General features: G+C 40.2%; 1 protein-coding gene across 2 annotated transcripts in view; it reads right to left on the bottom strand.

The window, feature by feature from the left end:
* Positions 1–19,057, bottom strand: part of adcy3a (adenylate cyclase 3a) — a 58,518-nt gene that overhangs the window by 26,254 nt on the left and 13,207 nt on the right. For both annotated transcript variants that reach the window (XM_030394067.1, XM_030394069.1), the window contains exons 3-5: positions 13,337–13,486; positions 9,652–9,782; positions 2,076–2,187 (exon numbers count right to left, since the gene is read on the bottom strand). In XM_030394067.1, the coding sequence (XP_030249927.1) occupies positions 2,076–2,187; positions 9,652–9,782; positions 13,337–13,486 (393 nt within the window). The remainder of the gene's footprint in view (positions 1–2,075; positions 2,188–9,651; positions 9,783–13,336; positions 13,487–19,057) is intronic.

Here is a 19,057-nt window from a genome sequence, read left to right as displayed (position 1 = left end):
TTGTTCCGAGCCGGGGCTGCAGCACCGACTGCAGCGCTCTGGTCTGCGCCCCGAGCTCTGTGCCACCATACTGCTACCGGAGACCGGAGCTCCCCTATAAACTCCGTTCATGTGAATAATATCACTATTCCTACAATGACAGCTCACAACTCAGCAAGTCACTATGCGGGGAAAAGTCAGCTGTGATTGTGCTACTGTGGTTCATAGTAAAGTACAACAGACGGCTGTAATCAAGTAACAGACACATATAATATTTTCATAACTGACTGACTTTTCTCCAAGCACTCTCTTTTATTTTCCGGTCTCTGTATGCGTGTACAGTGGTACGGTGGCACAGAGCTCGGGGAGCAGAGCGGAGCGCTGCTGTCGACATGACAGCCCTGGCTCGGAGCGACACAGCTGGGGCTAATGCTCGTTAGCTCCGTACTACTACCACACTCCATACACATATAGAGACTCCGGTCTCCAGGAGCGGTATGGTGACCAGAGCGCTGCTGTCGGCGCTGCAGCCCCGGCTCGGAACATAAGACTGTTGTACTGTTGTGCTAACTGGAGCTATTGCTCCGTGCTCGGCGCCCCGGTAATACTACCACACTCCATATGCATATAAAGACCAAAGCTAGCGAGCTCCGGTCAGAACCAGATACACAGAGACTTGGACACATCAGGAGAGAGCTTGAAGAAAAGTCCGCGAGGTAGTTGGACTCTGTGCTGCCCAGAGACGGCCGGCACATGGGCCCTAAAATGGTGTATTATGGCTGGACCGTCCAGCCCCGCCTTCCCGCAGGCTGCTGCCATTACCTTCTCAAATGATATGCAAACCACGCTCTACTTGCCCCTCCCCTCAGGCCCCTCCCTCTCGACGCCAAAACAGTGACGGAAAGTTGAAACGGAAAATCAGTGACACTGAAAAAAAGTGACATGAAGAAAAAATCTGTCACTGAAAAAAAGTGACATGAAGAAAAAATCTGAAGATTGTCATTGAAAAATACAAAAAAATCCTAATAAAATAAAATGATAAGATTTTCGGATTTGAATTATTTGAATTAGTTTCTTTTTTCAGTGCCAATACTTGTTTCAATGCCAATACAACTGTTTTCAATACAAATGTTTCAATGACAATGTTTCTTTTTCAGTACTGGTTTTGCTTTCAATGCCAATTTTTTTTTGGACGCCAAATTTTAAAGTCACCGTTCTGGCTTCATAACAATCTCTCAACTTTTCAGAAAGGCTCTGGTTATGTGATAATATTCACCGTATTTTGCCTCCTATAGATCATGCCATCACCCACAGCCTCCTCACTCTGATTTCCCGATGTCAAATACAAATCAAATGGATAGTAAACAGCAAAGGGGCAGTGTGGATCACACAGTGGTGGTTGTTAAGATGTTGTTGTCATAGAAACAGCGCTTTTTCTGTCAGCGCTCAAACGCTTCATCTCAGAGCTCCTGAGCGCACAGTCATTGCTTTACTGTGTGAACAAACACTATTGTATATCCATTTGGGATGTTTTTGATACTCTTTCTTGTTGTACTGAACTCATACTGAACTGTGACATCGGTGTACCGTTACACCCTACAGGATTTTATGATCAAAACCGTCAACAATGGGCTATTACACATAGCTTTATCACTTTTTATGTAGCTGACTACATGATTTCACTTTAAATCAATTAAGATGGATATACATACTTTCTATGTTCTCATATACATTCTAAATAAATAGCCATTATACATAACAGAATATTTCATCATTTTCTGTAATCCTGATCAACATCATGAAAATTCATACGTGTACAGTCGCGGTCAAGTTTCCATCCACTCATAATGTTGGTCACAGTTTCAAAAGACCAATAATGAATTCATTATTGAACCAAACTTTATGAATGTTTTGGTGATAAAGTAGTTTGTGTTCCACTCATTCCTCACAGAAACATGAGAGCTGTGGAAATCATTGTAACTGAAGACTGCCATGATATACATGTTCTTTATGAGTAGGTGTAACCTTTTGAATGTATATTACAGCAACATCTAACTGTCGTGAAGCCAATGTTGTTTGGTAACTGTGAAACTCACTGCGGCCAGTTTGTCAAAGCGAGCAAAGAGCTCGTTGAGCAGTTTCACCAGCTCCTGAGCGCTGCAGGAGGACGACAGCTGGGTGAAGCCCACGATGTCTGCAAATAAAATACTGCACAACAAGACACAGAAGACAGAAGACAGCGCATTAGTGCTGACATCACAGTGCTACAGTCATAAAGAGTATCCTCCATGAGCCATTTCCTTTTTTCAACATGTTATACTGAGACAAATCTGGGGTTGGGTCAATTACAGTAGAATTTATGGTCCTATGAGCCTATAACTTCAAAGCAGTCATAACTTTCTGGAATACTGTGAATACTAAGTCTATATTGTTTATGAAGCTGTTGTTAAACCCTCTACGTAGATGTACGAACATTTCTGACTCTGTATGAACTGTATGAACTGTGGCTGTCATGATATCAGATTTCACTACAAGATCATCATAGGCAAACAAATTCATGATGATGATATCAACGTGTTATCTATAAAATTTGAAAAAGAAAAATGCTAGGAATCGAATCTAACTTTAACTCTGTTAACTGTGCATGTTGCTGTCTTTTTCTTGCTGAATTTACGTGAAGCCTGGATGACTTAGGATTTGCCTTTTTGCAGAGTTGAAGTTTCTATAGCTGTTTGTTCAGCTATAGATATGGTGTGTTCATGCATTCACCGTTCCAGTTTCAGATCGTCCTCTGCATGGAGGATATTTTTTGTCATTGTGTGTCAGTGTGGTCAGATTATTTTTTTACCACACACCTGGGAATACATAGGTCAAAAATAAACTCTGAAAAGAAAAGGTAAATTGATAAAGAAAATTTCAATGTAACTTTTCAAATGTCAAATGTTACGGTGATCTGTAAATGTAGGCTGAGGTGAGTTAATGAAATAACGCTATACTCAATGGTTAAATTAGCTTTTGTAAGGCGGGGGAGCCCTTCTTCACTCAGCGGCCATGATCTCTCTAAATGTTTAGTTTTTTACCTTGCACCATCAGCGTAATACATATTTTATCAACTTATGGCCTTCTTGATTATATCTCACATTCACATATTGGTAACTTATTAAGCCTACATTTCACCATCAATCTACACTGTAATTTGTAAAACGTATTCACAATCAATTCACATATTAGCAACATTTATTTCCATCTCATCAATACACATCAATTATTTGCATTGTTTACACCTCACCATCAATTCATATAGTTATTTACATCTCACACATACATCTGCATGTCAAAACATCAAACCACATATCAGCAGACAATTTAATTTATAACTTTCCAAATTGGATTCAGTTCAAGTTTCTGCCCCTCCTGCCTCTTCCTACATCCTATATGGTCTGCCGACCTCCGGGTCATAACCCACTTCTTTACATGTTTTTCTGGGTTCCACTTTTCTAATGGTGGACCCACTAGGTTTATAAACATCAAGCAGGACAGATTGTGAATTTTAAGCTGATTCCGAACAGATGAAATTTATAGTGGAAGCCAGTGTATCTGCTACTTGCAGTGAAAACATGGACTGGAGTCTCATCGGTTCAGGTTTTATCTCAATAAACGAGCGGAACGGATTCAGTAATGAAGCTCTGACACAGCGCTCTGAAAACAGCGCTGAGTGAACAGGTTGATGTATTGATGGGGATCCAAATTAATGATTTTAAAAAGTCATATAATGGTAGTAACACCCATGATTACAATGAAACACTGAAGCAGAGGGAGCTCAGCTCCTGCTGGCTGTACTGACGAGGTGAGGAGGCGGAGCTGAGCTCCAGAGGGCTCCGGCCCAATTTAATCTCTGGCTATACTTTAAATACTCAAACTGAAAGCATTCATAAAGATGAAACTGTAAATGTTAATGGAAATAAGGCAAGGAGAACATGGAATGTGAAACTGTGAATGTAACTTGTTAATATAACTCAACTCAACCACGTTGACAAAAGAAGATTCTGTCACAGATCAGTCATATACCCGGTTACAAGCATATGAGCATTTGAGGAAATATGTTGATTATGATCAGTGTCTGGTGTTTTCATCATCTACAAACACATTTCTATTCGCTTAAAGGAGCGCTGTGTAGTTCTGGAGAAGACATTCAAGCTCTGAATTTTAATATTTACAATATCAATAAGGTAGTACTACAAGCTTTGTCCATAAGTGAACAAATCAGCTATTCTCAGAGGAAAATAAGGTCCCAGAACAGTTTGAAGCTAGAAAGGTGGCAGGGTCCGCCACATATAAACAAAGTAAAACTGTATAAACTGTGTCATCCTTTAAGATCAGTTTGTTTATTCAGTCATGAAAACAAGAGTTTGTTTATCTAGTTTGTTTTGGCAGAAAAAAAATCAGCCAATGAACATCTTTCTCGGCTCATTAACATATTCTCATCTAAACTACTGAGTGCACCTTTAAAGCTGCTATAATGCATCTATTATCATTTTGTAATGCTTCTGCGGCCCCTTGTGGACAAAATTGGTCTTGAATTTGCTAGACTGCATTTGTTTTGGAAGCACGTGAAAGAAAGACACAACATATTTTTAATACTGTTCATCTTTGTGAAATAGCTGTTAGCATGCTTCAAGGTGATGAGGTCATGCATCTATGTGTTGCTATGAACGATTGATAACTGTCACATGATGATAGTGAAACAAAGTAAACTTTGTTTTTGGAACGTTACCATTCATACACCTTGGTGTCATGTAATCCTACAGCTAGCACACTGCGTTGCTAAAGCTAAAGTCATCAATATTTACATGTGATGTTATGCCTTCATGCGGAACGTTTCTCACTGGATGAGTTTCAGGGGTACCGATTATACTGGAGCACCAACAAACGTTCATGCATAGCGTTCATGCAGTGTTGGGCAGTAACGTCGCTACAAGTCTGCATGATTGATGCATGGACTGTCACTGTCCTCACTCTGCTGGAGGACAATGTGACTGATGTTCCTTTTCAACACATCCACCTCAGCCTCACAAAAACACATTTTCTTCGTTTTCTTCTTGGTTGTAGTCATGATTCACTGTAAAGCACCACTAATCAGCAGGGTTCATGTCTATGCATTCATGAGCTGCTTTATATTGACCATATACAGAGATGGACAGAGTACTCGACCCCAGTACTTGAGTAAGTGTACAAATACTACTGGTCAAAATTTACTCCGTTACAAGTAAAAGTAGCTCAGTCAACATGTTACTCGAGCAAGAGTAAAAAAGTACTTGCTTTTAAAGGTACTTAAGTATCCAAAAGTACATGCTTTTAAATTTACTTTAAGTAAAAGTAAGAGTAAGAGTAAGAGTAAATTTCTTATTTTTCACATCGATGAATTACTATAATTTTTTCTAAATGAATTTAAGGACCTTTTAACTCTTGTTTCTGAGAATTAACTCTTTGAAACCACCTGCACTGATGTGCTTGCTTTTAGAACCACAATGTTATATTAAGCCTGCAGAAACACCTATAAAAACAAATACAATGAATGGGATTACAGGAGGACAGCACAGTGGCGGCGTTACTAGTTTAACTACATTTCTCAGTAGCGTGGTGGTAGCGTCGCTACTTTCTGAATGAAATAGCTTTTCAGTAGCTTAGCTCTTTTATTGACCAAGTAGCGCGGTAGAGTCTACACAAGCTACATTTTTATGAACACCTCTGAAGTTCAGCGCAGCGGAGCTTTCTGTTGCGGTCTGAAATGAAAGGATAAGTCGGTGATGCCACCGCCACACATGGCCGTGTATGTGGAGCCGACAGAAGCAACTCCGTATGACGGTGACACCACGGACCAATCCTTGCATACAACGTCTCTGCTGCACGGGAATACAGACAGGTTAGCTTCAGTGAGTTATGTTACTTGATGGAAAGATGGCAGAGGGTGAGGAGGACGGAGACGAGTTGATCCCGAGGGATGCAAAAGACAAACTTGAATAATAAACAAATACAGTAACAGAGAAACATTACTCTGAATTGTTACTTTTGTAATTTTTAACCAGCACAGGATACAGCAAAAATGCAATTTCTACAAAACCAAAGTATGGTGATTAGTCAAAATGATTAGCTTAACATGTATGTAGATATAGCTACTACTACAGAGTGGGCTTTATAAAAATACCACTTTTGAAACTGCCAGTTATATGAGACACTGGTTGATGGATAGAGTACTTTATTAATCTCAAAGGGAAATTAAAGTGTTACAGCCGCTTGACATAAATCAAAATCCAAAAACAATGAGGTAGGTAAAAGAAACAATTACAATTAAAAGCTGAATTATATACAGTAACTAAATAGACTAACTCAAATATCAAATATAAATTATAAAGCTGAAACTAGAAGAATAGAGAACCTTAACGAAAACTACAACTATAATATACTATTTGCTGTTTAATTATGTTAATATGCTACAGTGTAGGACACTGTCCATTAGTGTAAGTCAGGTGGATATTGCTGTGGTAGCAAGGTGAATGACTGTCCATGGATGTTAGAATTAAGTGTGCATTGATAGTTGAATAATAAAATATACAAAATAGTGAAAGCACAAATTATTGTTTAATAAACAATTGAACGTAACATTTTTGCCTGCTTATCTGTCTGATTGATAGTTTTATTGATCACTGAGATAGCTTTGACTTGGAATGAAGTTGTTGCAATATAAAAAAAAATAGCTTTCATGTAGTTAAGCTACTTTTGCCATTTTGCTGTAGCTTAGCTTGCTACATTTCTCTGGGGAGTAGCTTTGGTGTAGTGAAGCTTCATTTAATGTAGAGTAACTTGTAGCTTAGCTCACTACTTTTTTCGTGTAGCTTGCCCAACACTGCGTTCATGACTTCAGACAACAACAATGAACGAAGAAGCAGATGAGACTGCTCTGGTTGGCCCCGTGGATGGGAAATTTTGTTTTAAAAAGCGGACGGATGGCAGCGTAGATAAGAGCACGGTTGTGTGCAAATTATGCAAGAAGGAGTTCGTGTATCACCGCAGCATATCAAGCCTCAGATATCACCTAAATGCTAAGCAACTATTTATTATGTTGTTGTTGCAACTGGCACTTTATGTTGAACTGTTTATTGTTTTGGCCAAGGTTATTTACAGAGAGTTGGACTGAAATTGATTTGTTTAGATCAACTGTTGGTAAAGTCTGTTATGGCCTCTGAAGATAGATGTTTTCTAATAGTCAGGGTTTCCAATGTTCTGAATGTACTTGAAAGTATTGTGTTTTACTTAAAAAACAAAGTGTTATAGTTTACAGAAGGTCTACCTACCTATAGGCTACCTGAATCTCTGAAATGTATTCCTAAATAAGCTATTGCTACACTTTATGGCAAAAATTGCACTGGTCTGTTGGTCTTGAAAAAAAAAACCCAAACAATGTTTTGTTGCTTAAGCTTCTGTATTCAGTCATTATTCAATGGTATACTAAAATCCATGTGAAAAAAATTGCTTCTCACTGTTCTCAGGTCAAATATTTGTATGCGATTAAAATGCGATTAATTTCGATTAATTAATTACAAAGCCTCTGATTAATTCGATTAATTGTTTTAATCGAGTCCCGGCCCTAATTATAATATTTATAATAGAAGCCTACTGAAACTGTACTTTTTCTTTTTTACCATTAAATGTTATTTTATACATTATCATATTTTATAATGTTCTGTCATGGACTATGTCACTTCACTGCTGACAGAAAAGAAAGCAGCTCACTGCCAGTTGCAGCTTCTTATCTTGATCTGCAGTCTCTGTTAATTTTTTGTCATGATTGTTATTATTAGTACTTAGATTATCAAAAATCACAGTTACATGTCAGGATGTGGTTATTATAGACAGATTAAATATTTAACTGTCATATGTCATCACAATAACAGCGTTACATACATTAGCAGCTGTAAACACATAAAAACATTATAAAACACATCATGTGGTTTGGTGTCGACCTGTATACTGAACGTATCAGGAATAATCAATGTTTATAATCATCAGAGAACGTTACAGACATTGTTTTTGGTGCTCTCCGTTTCCAGAGAATTCATAGAGAAGCTGGGAAGTTTGTGACATTTTCAACCCGGATTTTTGTGAGGAAGGAATTAACTGCCTGTCCCAAATAAACGCCTGGTCTGTTAAGTGGTTGAGACAAATAAACGCCCGGATATTATTTGGTATTTTACGGTAGATCCCGCCTCATCAGCACGAGCTGAACAATAAATCTAACATAGCAAGAGAGGCGGGACTTAGGGCAGAACAGCCAATCATCAGCCGGTCAGTCATGTTTGAAGCAGTAACAGGAGAGGGAGGAGGAGAGGAGGCAGTTGCAGCGAGAGCAGACTAAGTCGCCGCAGTAAGGCGTTTGTGCAAAACTGCAGAAAAACTGCAGAAAAAGTGTGGGTGTTGAACCCTCTCATCGGGAAAAGTGTGGGTGCTAAAACACACACATCCCCCACGGGTGCGACGCCCCTGGTTGAAATGAGATCAGCGGTGACGGGCTAGTTGTTTTGGTAGCGGCTAAATTAGGATGTCGCGATACTTTGTCCAGGGGATCACGTTTGCGCCGAGTAGATGCGCAGAGGGTTGAAACAGCGCTTGTCCAGTCTGCTAACAACAAGGTTTCTTTTGCCAGTTACTGTGATTAAACACGAGTTGTTTAATGTTCACAATGTATCGTTTTTCATGGGAAAAATGAGGTGCGTCCCCGGGACGCATGGATAGTGAGTTTAGTGCGTCCTTTCAGATTTTAATGCGTCAGGGACGCAGGACGCGTACATAGCAACATCACTGCAGCAGATGTTGCAGATGCAGATGTTTATTAACAATCATTAAAACTGTAACCAAATGAACCTGCACCGTCCAACTAACTCTCTATCATTTAGCTAAGTTGGGAACTGGAACCCCCTCAAAGACCAATGTTGTCCCCAGACCACTGGTTGAGAATCACGGCTTTACAAAAAACTACATCTGATGCAGCCATTGTCGCGGTTTTCTGTTGACAAACGCAGTCGAGAGCGTGGCTACTTTGGTGGTATCCTTATGGGGAGGGATGACGTATATCCGCTTTTACGTAGATCCCCGTGGAGAGCGTGCACTGTGATAGGTTTCCTTCTTTGACAAACACAGCTTGTGTCCAATAGTATTTAAAAAAAAAAAAAAGAGCAGACCTGAAAGTAACGAGTACTTTTCAGCCTTCCTAGAAATTAACTCAAGTAAAAGTAAAAATATTTGTCTTGGAAATGTATTCAAGTAAGAGTAATAAGTAGCAAAGAAATCTAATACTCAAGTAAAGTACAAATCCTCTGGATATGTACTTAAGTACAGTACTCAAGTAAATTTACTCCGTTACTGTCCACCACTGACCATATATGGTCTAATGTGAGTGTGGAGAAGGTGCAATATAAGGCTGAACAACATGTGCACATTTCCAGGTGGACTGTTATTAATAAAGGTTATACTTTGTGAATCAAATTATTCTTTGCTGCACGTCATTTCGTTTTGCCATTGGCGTTTAGGTCCTACACTGTTGAGTGAGACCCCTGGTGTTGAAACAGGTCAGAATGACATACAGAATGTCATAAGCCAGCAGATGTACCACGTTACCTGACGTTTTCATGTCTGTACATGTACATGGTGTTGAACTGCTGCATCTCCTTCTGACTGGGCTCCTTCTTCATGTCCTGAAGCATCTCGTCAGCTATGTGCTTTGGAAGGATGGAGAGCAGCAGGCGTTCCTGTGGGGGATGAAGACAGACACATAGAGGACATCACAGCTCCCAAAAATACACATACCACAGTTCTATTACAAATCTGACCTGCCCTGTCAGCATCACTGATATCCCCAGATTTACAGGGCTGATTGTCAACAAACGAGGACTGATGTTTGACTGATTTCTGATGATCTGACTACAATGACACTGTGGACAGTGGCCTTTTCCAAGCAGAGTTGCTGGTTGAAAAACATATTGATGAAAAACTATGCTTAACCTCCTCTCTGAAGTGTGTTTTTTAATTTTCTGGAGCCATCTCTTCATCAGAAGTCATACAGTGTAGATATGTTGATATATCTCCCACTGACTTCAATATAGCTGTCCCCAAAGATTGACACTAAAGCGAAATTCAGAGATGTAATGGCTATTTCTTCTTTTTAGGTTACTAGAGCCAAACCAGGCAACGTATCAACCTATCGTGCCGTTGCATTGATGAGGTGCACAACTGAAATATTCACGACAGTTTCAACCTATTGGTGCGGTCAGGGTTTGAAAAAGAATGGAAGGGGGATATCATGCCAATGCACAGGATTACCAAGAGTTGAAGGTTATTTAAGATATTAAATTCTCACGTTTGTTCAAATGCTCATGGCATCATGGCTCTGCTCTCTGGCTTGAGTCATGAAGTACGTTGGTGGCAAGAAACTGTGTGCATGTGTTGTATAACACAGAGAAGTAGTATAACCTGTGTAAAGAATAAAATGATGGCTTCTCCCCATACATGGTATGTACTGGTCATGTTAGCCAGAAGTAACTCCCCGGGATTGCTGCCCAGATGGCTGCTGTGTGGCGTGACTTGCCTAAAAGGACTTTGCTGTCCCAGACTTAAAGAGAAGATCCAGGAACCCTATTGGCACAAAATTGATTTCTTCTGGTGTACAGTCAGCAATTCATATTTGACCCTGTTACACATGGTGTAAAATGGGATGACATATGGAAATGATGCTGCTAACTGGTCATGTTTCGCCATGTTTTTCTTCTATTCATATTCTAGACAGTCGGTCTAAAATGTCAAAACCCTGAGTACACATTAGGCACAGACTAGTTATATGTGGAGTCAAATATATAAAGAGATGAATTAAGCTTTCTTCAACCTGATGAAGGTACATATGGTGTACACAGCTGTCTTTGCAGAGAGTATTGTTTACAGGGAGCTGAATGGCCTCAAACTGTCAGTCAGTGTGTCTGCAGAGATCCTGCACAGTGACCCAGACCCACAGAGATAAACACTGATGTGTCAAACTAAACACAAAGCATCTATTACACACACACACACACACACACACACACACTTGACCTGTGAATACATATTCAAAACAGGCCTTCACACATATACACACAGTGTAGATGGGGGAGGGGGGCAGCGTGCCAGCTTTCAATATTCTTATCAAAACCTGACAGCAAGGCAGAGAAGCAACAAACGGCTGAGCGCATTGGCTCTGTGATTACAGCTGACACCATCTCAGGAAGCTGGTTGTCATGGTACCCAGCAACAACCGGATACCTCTTGATTGGTTGGCGGGCCCTTGTATCCCAGAAGCCTGTGCTTCTCCATTAGTATTCTGAGAGTTTCTTCCATTCGTGGGTTTATCAGCCCTCTCGCTATCTTTTTCCTCTCTATCGCTTCTCACAACACCTTCACTCTCTTTTATATTCTCCTCCGTGATCGCCCCTATCTGCTCTCCCTCCCTTCCTTCTCACTTGTTTTCCTTATTCCCTCACTCTCTGTGGCACAAACCATCTGTTCCATAAACAGTGGTGATAGAGAATGCCCAGTGGCCACAGATGTGAGGAGAGGGGGGGAGCTAACGTGCTGACAGTGCAAGCCACATGCACACACATACGCAAACACAATTGCAAGAAATATCATATAATACATTTTGCTGGCCAGGGTCTGCACAATCCAAGGAGGACAATATGTAATAGATATACAGTATACAGCACATGCAACATCTGGCCTGTTGCATGGGTGTGGAGTGTAGCGTTACAAACAAAGACAGGGTTCATCAGGAGGTACCTACCTGTTTTCAGACGATGAGGAAGAAGAAGCGTCACAGTCATTACAAGTCATGTGATGAGATAGGACAAAATGTTAAGATATTCATACTGTTTTACCACAGATTTTCTCAGGCTCACTATAAACCTGAACCTGGCTTTATTGCTAAGCAAGTATTTGGCAGTTACAACAAGGTTTGTCTTTTCTAATAATCTTATTAACCAGATATGGTTTTTTTTGTTCTTCAGTTTTCTGAGACACGCACATGCACACACATTTTGTCTAAAATATGTTTATGTTGTCACTGTACATTGCTCCCCTGCTGGAACAGAGCTTTTTCAGTTGAATGGATCAACATGCATCTGTGTAGCATGCCAAGCTCTATGCAACCATCTCTCGGATGAGCTGTGTCAGAGTGCATGATGCAGGTGAAGACACAACCACCATCTCTGAGCTGCACAATCAATGCAAACATAACAGACACAGGTAACTTTGTGCATCATTGTTTTAAACCCTATGACAAAAACTGATGATTTATTAAAGCAACACCTTATAAAATCATGGCTGCTTGTTAATTTCAGAGCCTCCCCAGGACTTAGTGTTGAAGAAACCAAAGCCACCTGCCAGGAGCGCATGTAAATCAACACTGAAGCATACACAGATGATGAGCATTATAATTGTATGGTCATACTTCACTTCTATTGTGTGTAAATAATCATTTTGTTGTATTTGAATTAGGGCTGTCAAACAATTAATTTTTTTAATTGCTATTAATCGCATTGTGTCCATAGTTAACTCGCGATAAATCGCAAATTAATCGCAATTTTTTGGCACATTTCTTCCAATGGTAACTCATTTCAACTTCTGTCCTATCGACCGAACCATCTGGCAGTGTTTTGAAAGTGAATTTGCCGTTCATAAGTCCTTTCTCCATTTCCTTGCTTTTCAGTCCACCGTGTTTTTCCCGAACCGCCAACCCTGCTTCTGATTCCCTTTTTTATTCTTCTGCCACCCTCTGGATCAAGACGACAGGTGCCATCGACGGGTGTAAATAAATGCGCGTTTCTTTTCTTTTTTTTCGTACTTAGCTTTAATCGCGCGTTAAAAAAATTAACGGGATTAAGAGGATGTTGCGTTAATGCGCTATTAACGCGTTAACTTTGACAGCCCTAATTTGAATATATGTTATTCTTATGCTTCATTTGTTTCAATATCCCTCAATGATCCATCAGTGCGTTACGTGGTAAAGGACTTCAACGCCAGAACTCAACTGCTATTATGTTCAAACCGTGATGGGATTTAAACACACTGACTTTTTTCTTGCCCAAATGTTTTCACCCCATCAGCTAGAAAACACAACGGCTCCACATCATGTAGTCATAATTCAAAGTATTGGGCTTAGACTAAATCTTTACTGCAACCCGTGAGATGATGCTGAATTCAACCTTCTGTTCTGACTCCGAGCACAAGGATAATACCCCAGAGGTGAAAATGCAGAATGCTGTAATATTTGACCTCTGACCTGTTGCTGGCTCTGCTCCTCCAGGTTGAGTTTGACCTCCAGAGACTGCCTTGCCTCCAAAAAGGCCTTCCGATGCTTCCTGTCAGCCATGTAGTATGACATGACGCCCACGGTGATGGCACAGACATAGATCACAATGTTGGCCAGCAGCTTGAAAACAAAAGAAGAATAAAACAGTCAGGGCACAATATTTAATGAACACATTGACAATTAAGGCAGGAGGAGGAGGTTCTTTAATGGAAATATTTGCAACGTTCACAAAAGGAATAGCTGTCAAGTTTCCATCTAAATTTTCATCAAAAGCATTGAAGGAACACGCAAATGAAGTGTAATGTGAATATAAGAAGTTAACTGGTTCACTGAAATAACAGTTACTGGAGCTAAATGTGCTGTCGTTGCCTTTAAACCACAGCAGAAGAAGATGAAACAACTAGTTGATAACATTTAAAATCACTTAAGTCAAGCTTTAACTGTGGAAAACTATGTGGAGAACATGCAGGAAAAATGGATATGAGTTTGTTTCATGTCTGAATGAGAGGAATGTTACAATCTCCTAATCAGTCCAAACACATCTAATCTGTTTGGACGTCATTTTTTGTGTCTTCAATGGAGCAGAACTTTGAGTGACTTTGAAGTCACATCCTTCATGTACTCGATGATTTATTTGCTCAGTCCATTTCCATTGCACCCAAGCCCATCTTGTTGGCCACTGAAGAGAACTAATGACACGGTTAAGGAATAGGGGTCACCTGATTGATTGGATAATAAAGATATGCAGTTGTTATTAATGCTTTGCAAAATGCACGACCCCAAACGATCCATGGACTGTGTCGTCGCTAGCTGTTTTATATGCTGTATTTAATAGGGGTGGTTAATCGGCCCAATTTCCCGATTCGATTCGATTCCGATTATTGAAGTCTCGATTCAATTACAAATCGATTTTCGATTATTAACGATTATCGATTCGATTTTCAATTATTAACGATTATTGATCTTCCATTTAACATCAGTCAGCTGCTGAATTATTTAACTTATCTTTTGAGTAACACCTCACAGCACCTTCAATATTGTATAGTGTAACTGTAATATCAAAATTATAATTTTTTAATTTGTGTTAAATGTAGTGTTTCACTGTTAAAAGAAAGCTGCCAAGCTCAGCAGCCGGACTCATGTTAGAAGCACTGTTGGTGACGAGAACCAGGGCGTGTTTATCTATTCCCCACTCGTCTGCCATTGCTTTGAGAAAGTCACACATATTTGCGCTTGTGTGGCTATCATCCATAGCTTTCGTCTGAAGTACGTAGGACATTAGCTTCCATTAACTGCTGACATAATGAGCTGTAACGGTCACATATGAGACTGTAGCTCTGGATGTCCAGGCATCGCACGTTATTGCTACCCTGTGAGCAGAGTTGAGGGACTCTTGCACGGAAAGCTTTGTCTCCTTGTAAAGATTTGGAATCGATTTAAGTGTGAAAAAGCTCTGGGATGGAATAACATATCTTGGCTCCAGACTGTGGACCATGTAGCGGAAGCCAGTAAGAGGAGTACTCCAGTTTGTATTACTATTCAAAACAAAAAAAAAAAAAAAAAAAAATAATTAAATCGATTTTTGGAAATTTAATAATCGAATCATAATCGTCAATATCATAATCGCGATTAATCAATAATCAACTTTTTTCACCACCCCTAGTATTTAACGTAAATAATGGGCTAATTACATTATGTTTTTCAGTTTTCCTTTTAGATACTTTGGGTACTTGTTGCATTGCTCCTTGGGAGTTCTTTGGACTGCTATATAGGTTGATTGGACTAAGTATGAGCATGTTGTTGAGAGAACAGGTGACAACAATACTGACTTTGTGGTTTTTACTTTATAATATCCAGTCACTTATAATGCAATGTCTGCTGGGAAACCTTGGGTCATAGTATTCAGGTGGATGTTCTCTGACATGTACCAACCACCTTAACACTGCTGCAGATTAAGTTCAACCCTGCATGGCAACAGCATCCATCAATCCATTTTGGGCTGTTGTCTTGAGCCAGGTGGCAGCAGTGTTAGCAACATAGCCCATATACCCTCCTGGAAGTTCTTAATCCAGACGAGATACACAATCTCTCCATTTTATTCTGGGTTTACCCCTGCGTCCAACAGTTATTCATGCCCAGCTCAGGACACGTCCTGATCGAACACCCTGGACCACCTCAACTAGCTCCTGTTCACGTGAAATGAAAATGTTTGCATACCACTTAATTGAACAGTCAGAGCTGAGCAAAACGTAATCCAAGATGCTATAACTAAATTACTGTTGCTGCAATGGATGCAAACATGCGATCTGATTACCCAACTAACATCTTACTCAGATTTATAAAAGTAATCAGGCTCCTTGTGTGTATGTATAAGCATTTTGATGGGTTAGGGTTAAGGTTAAGTGTTGCTCAGTAATGAGACAGACTAAAGCTTAATTAATCAAAAACTGTAAGTGATAGCTGTAAATAATCCTAAAATGTAATTGTCGATTGAGTACATGGCCTTGAACACAGTGATGAATCCAGATGTGTTGTATAACGGCATGCAAGGCCTCAATGAATTCTGGTTTCAAAACTATTGCTTCTCTTTCTGCTCAGCATTAACACTACTGAGGCCTTAGGTTGGATTCACACCAATCCAGCATTCTGGCGTTTAGACTAGCATGTTGGACCTACTAGTGATCGTTTGTCCACATTGACGGATTTAAAATGACAGTAAACAAAATTACAGTGTTTTAAACTGGGGAACAAAACCAAACTGAGTGATCACAAGTGAAACACAATGCTACAAATGAAGAAGCATTTTCGAGACCTGCTCAATTTGGAAAGAGATGAATACCGTTGTGATTTGGTGCTATACAAAGATTGATTGGTTGATTAACTGATTGACTGACTACACAAAGAGATGTTTGTTGTGTTCCCTATGTTATTGCTAAATAACATGTCCTGCAACTGGCCCATTCTTGATATGATCTGCTGTCATGTCTCTGCCACAGTAATATAAACATGCTGGTCCTACAGTGATTGCCAGCATTCACAGATGAAAAAAAAAATGAACTTGTGCACAGGGCCCAACTGAGTGAATACACATGACACATTACATTACAGTCAATGGTGGTTTAAGCTAAGCTAAGCTAAGCTAAAACCGTTATGGATCCTCCCTTGGAGAAAACTTGGCACAGAAGCACAAGTGTGAAAATGATACCAAACAGTACAAAAGTACCATTGTGAGGTAGGAGTTGTACTGTAGATGGATAAGCGTGCACATACAGTGCCTATAAAAAGTATTCATCCCCTCAATTATTTACCTCAAAAAAACAACGTTATGTCAAAGTGAACATATATTTCTACAAACATTCAGCTTGGAAAATAAATATTTTCCAAAGTTGTAGTTGTCCAGGATTTCGCTATATTTTGCTGCATTCATTTTACCCTCTACCTTTACAAGCCTTCCAGAGCCTGCTGCTGAGAAGCATCCCCATAGCATGGTGCTACCACCACCATGCTTCATGATGCAGATGATGTGTTTGTGGTGATGTGCAGTGTTTGGTGTCCACTAAACATGGCGTCTAGTCTGATGGCCAAAAAGCTTAATTTTGGTCTCATCAGACCAAAGAACCTTCTTCCAGTCGACCTTGGAGTCTCCCACATGTCTTTGTGTGAACTCTAGTAGATATTTAATGAGCTTCTTCAACAGTGGCTTTCTCTTTGTCACTCTCCCATAAGGATTTGACTGGTGAAGAACCCGAGCAACAGCAGAGTCTCTCACATCTCAGCTGCTGAAGCTTTTAAAGTTCTTCAGAGTAGTCATAGGTGTCTTGGTGGCCTCCTTCACTAGTCTCCTTATTGCACAGTCCGTCAGTTTGTGAGGACAGTCTGCTCTATGCAGATTTACACATGTGCCATATTCCTTCCATTTCTTGATGATGGATTTAACTGAACTACGGGGGATTATCAGTGACTTAGAAGTGTTTTTGTATCCATCCCCTGACTTATACTTTTTAACAACATTTTGGAGTGTTCCTTTGTCTTCATGGTGTAACTGTAGCCAGGAATAATGATTAACGGTGACTGGACATTCAGACACAGGTGCCTTTATACTACAATCACTGGAGACACATTCACTGCAGTCAGCTGATCTCCATTTCACCAATTGTGAGACAACTAGCACCAACTGGCTGGACCTCTGTTCAATTAGGACAGTCATTTTAAAAGGGGGTGAATACTTATACAGTCACTTATTTAACATTATATATTTTAAATGAATTGACGTTACTTTGTAGAAATCAAAGGTGGGGACTGGAGGTAGTGATGGTGTTCTTAGGATAGAGGGAGAAGGAAGTGTTGCTCTTCAGGGCTGTGGAGTAATATCTGCCGCGGGGAAGAGACGGGCAGTGGCTGACATGCCAAAGCAGATAGTATGGCCTGAGTCCAATAGTTCAACATAAGGCGTGCGGATTTCCGCCTTTGCCTAATAACATCTCCTGGGTTAAACCATTTGGAATAACAAAGACAGCAAGCACTCCAACCACTTTACAGAATGCTAGTTCTGTCCACCTGAACTAGTGCAAAGCTGGCTTATTCCACTGAACGGTCTGGTATTTTCCCTTTCAGCCATGTCTCTGTCAGGCATAACACACTGCTCTCCAGACACTTGCACTGTCATCTGACCAGGGCCAAGAATTCATCTTCCTCCTTCATTAGTGGGCATATATTCCCCATGACCACTGAGGAAAGACAGGGCTTGCATCTCCACTTCGTCTGTGAATACATTTTTGCTCACCAGCTGATGTGATTCGCAGATGTAATGTGACGTCTGTTTAAACTTTTTCACCGCGGCAAAATGAGTTCCTTTTCGGAACCCCTTGCACAAGCCAAAACACACATCTGTCATTAAAAATTAATGAGCACCTGTGTTTTTTCTGGAACGCTGGATTTGGAAACTTTAACAAGCCAAACTCCCATGCCAGGCTCTTGCCAACTCCAGCAGGACCAGTAGAAAACATTCTAAACCGAAACATCACAAACTGGCATGGTTCATCATGACCCAGGACAGACTTTTCCAACTGGTGACCGTCAGGCCATCAATCGGCAATTGGTGAAAAATTTGCGCAGGTGTGCGCCAGCACGTGCAGTGGGTGGGGAATACAACATCCTGCTGAGTATGCTACGCTTACACCAGGAGATGCTCGGTCGATTTTGCTGCTAATATCATTATCACAAACCTACATGATTGCTGCGTGATTTTTGTGGACCAAATTTGCCTTTATCTTACCTTTTGACATCTGCAGGTCCTAAATGTAAAAGATAACTTCACTCAAACATTATAGCCCAAAATTTAAGGCTACACTTTGTAATAAATCAAAAATAAATCTCTTGAGATCTTTTGAGCTGTAGGCTTTTTTGCTTAGACAGCTTAAATATAAACTTGTAGATTTATTCAAAAGTTTGGTTTAGTCACTGTTGTTCATACACTGTGAGATCCACTGAGTGTTTGCATGCTTCACCCCTGCACGCTTAGGAGTGGGCATGTGCCAGAAAAATATGGATATGAGGTGCTGCACGGTGCAGTCTTTGAACTCGCATATAGGTTAAATTTATTCCAAACCTGCAGTGCAAGCGGCGGAGCTGCACTGCTCGTCAACTTGCTCCGCTAAATTGCATACAAAGCCTCACTCCCCTGGTGGTCTG

The sequence above is a fragment of the Sparus aurata genome, chromosome 17 (genome assembly GCF_900880675.1).
Source record: "Sparus aurata chromosome 17, fSpaAur1.1, whole genome shotgun sequence".
In the NCBI taxonomy this organism is placed as follows: Eukaryota; Metazoa; Chordata; class Actinopteri; order Spariformes; family Sparidae; genus Sparus; species Sparus aurata.
Note: the sequence above shows the minus strand (reverse complement) of the source record. Positions and strands in the feature narration are given on the sequence as shown.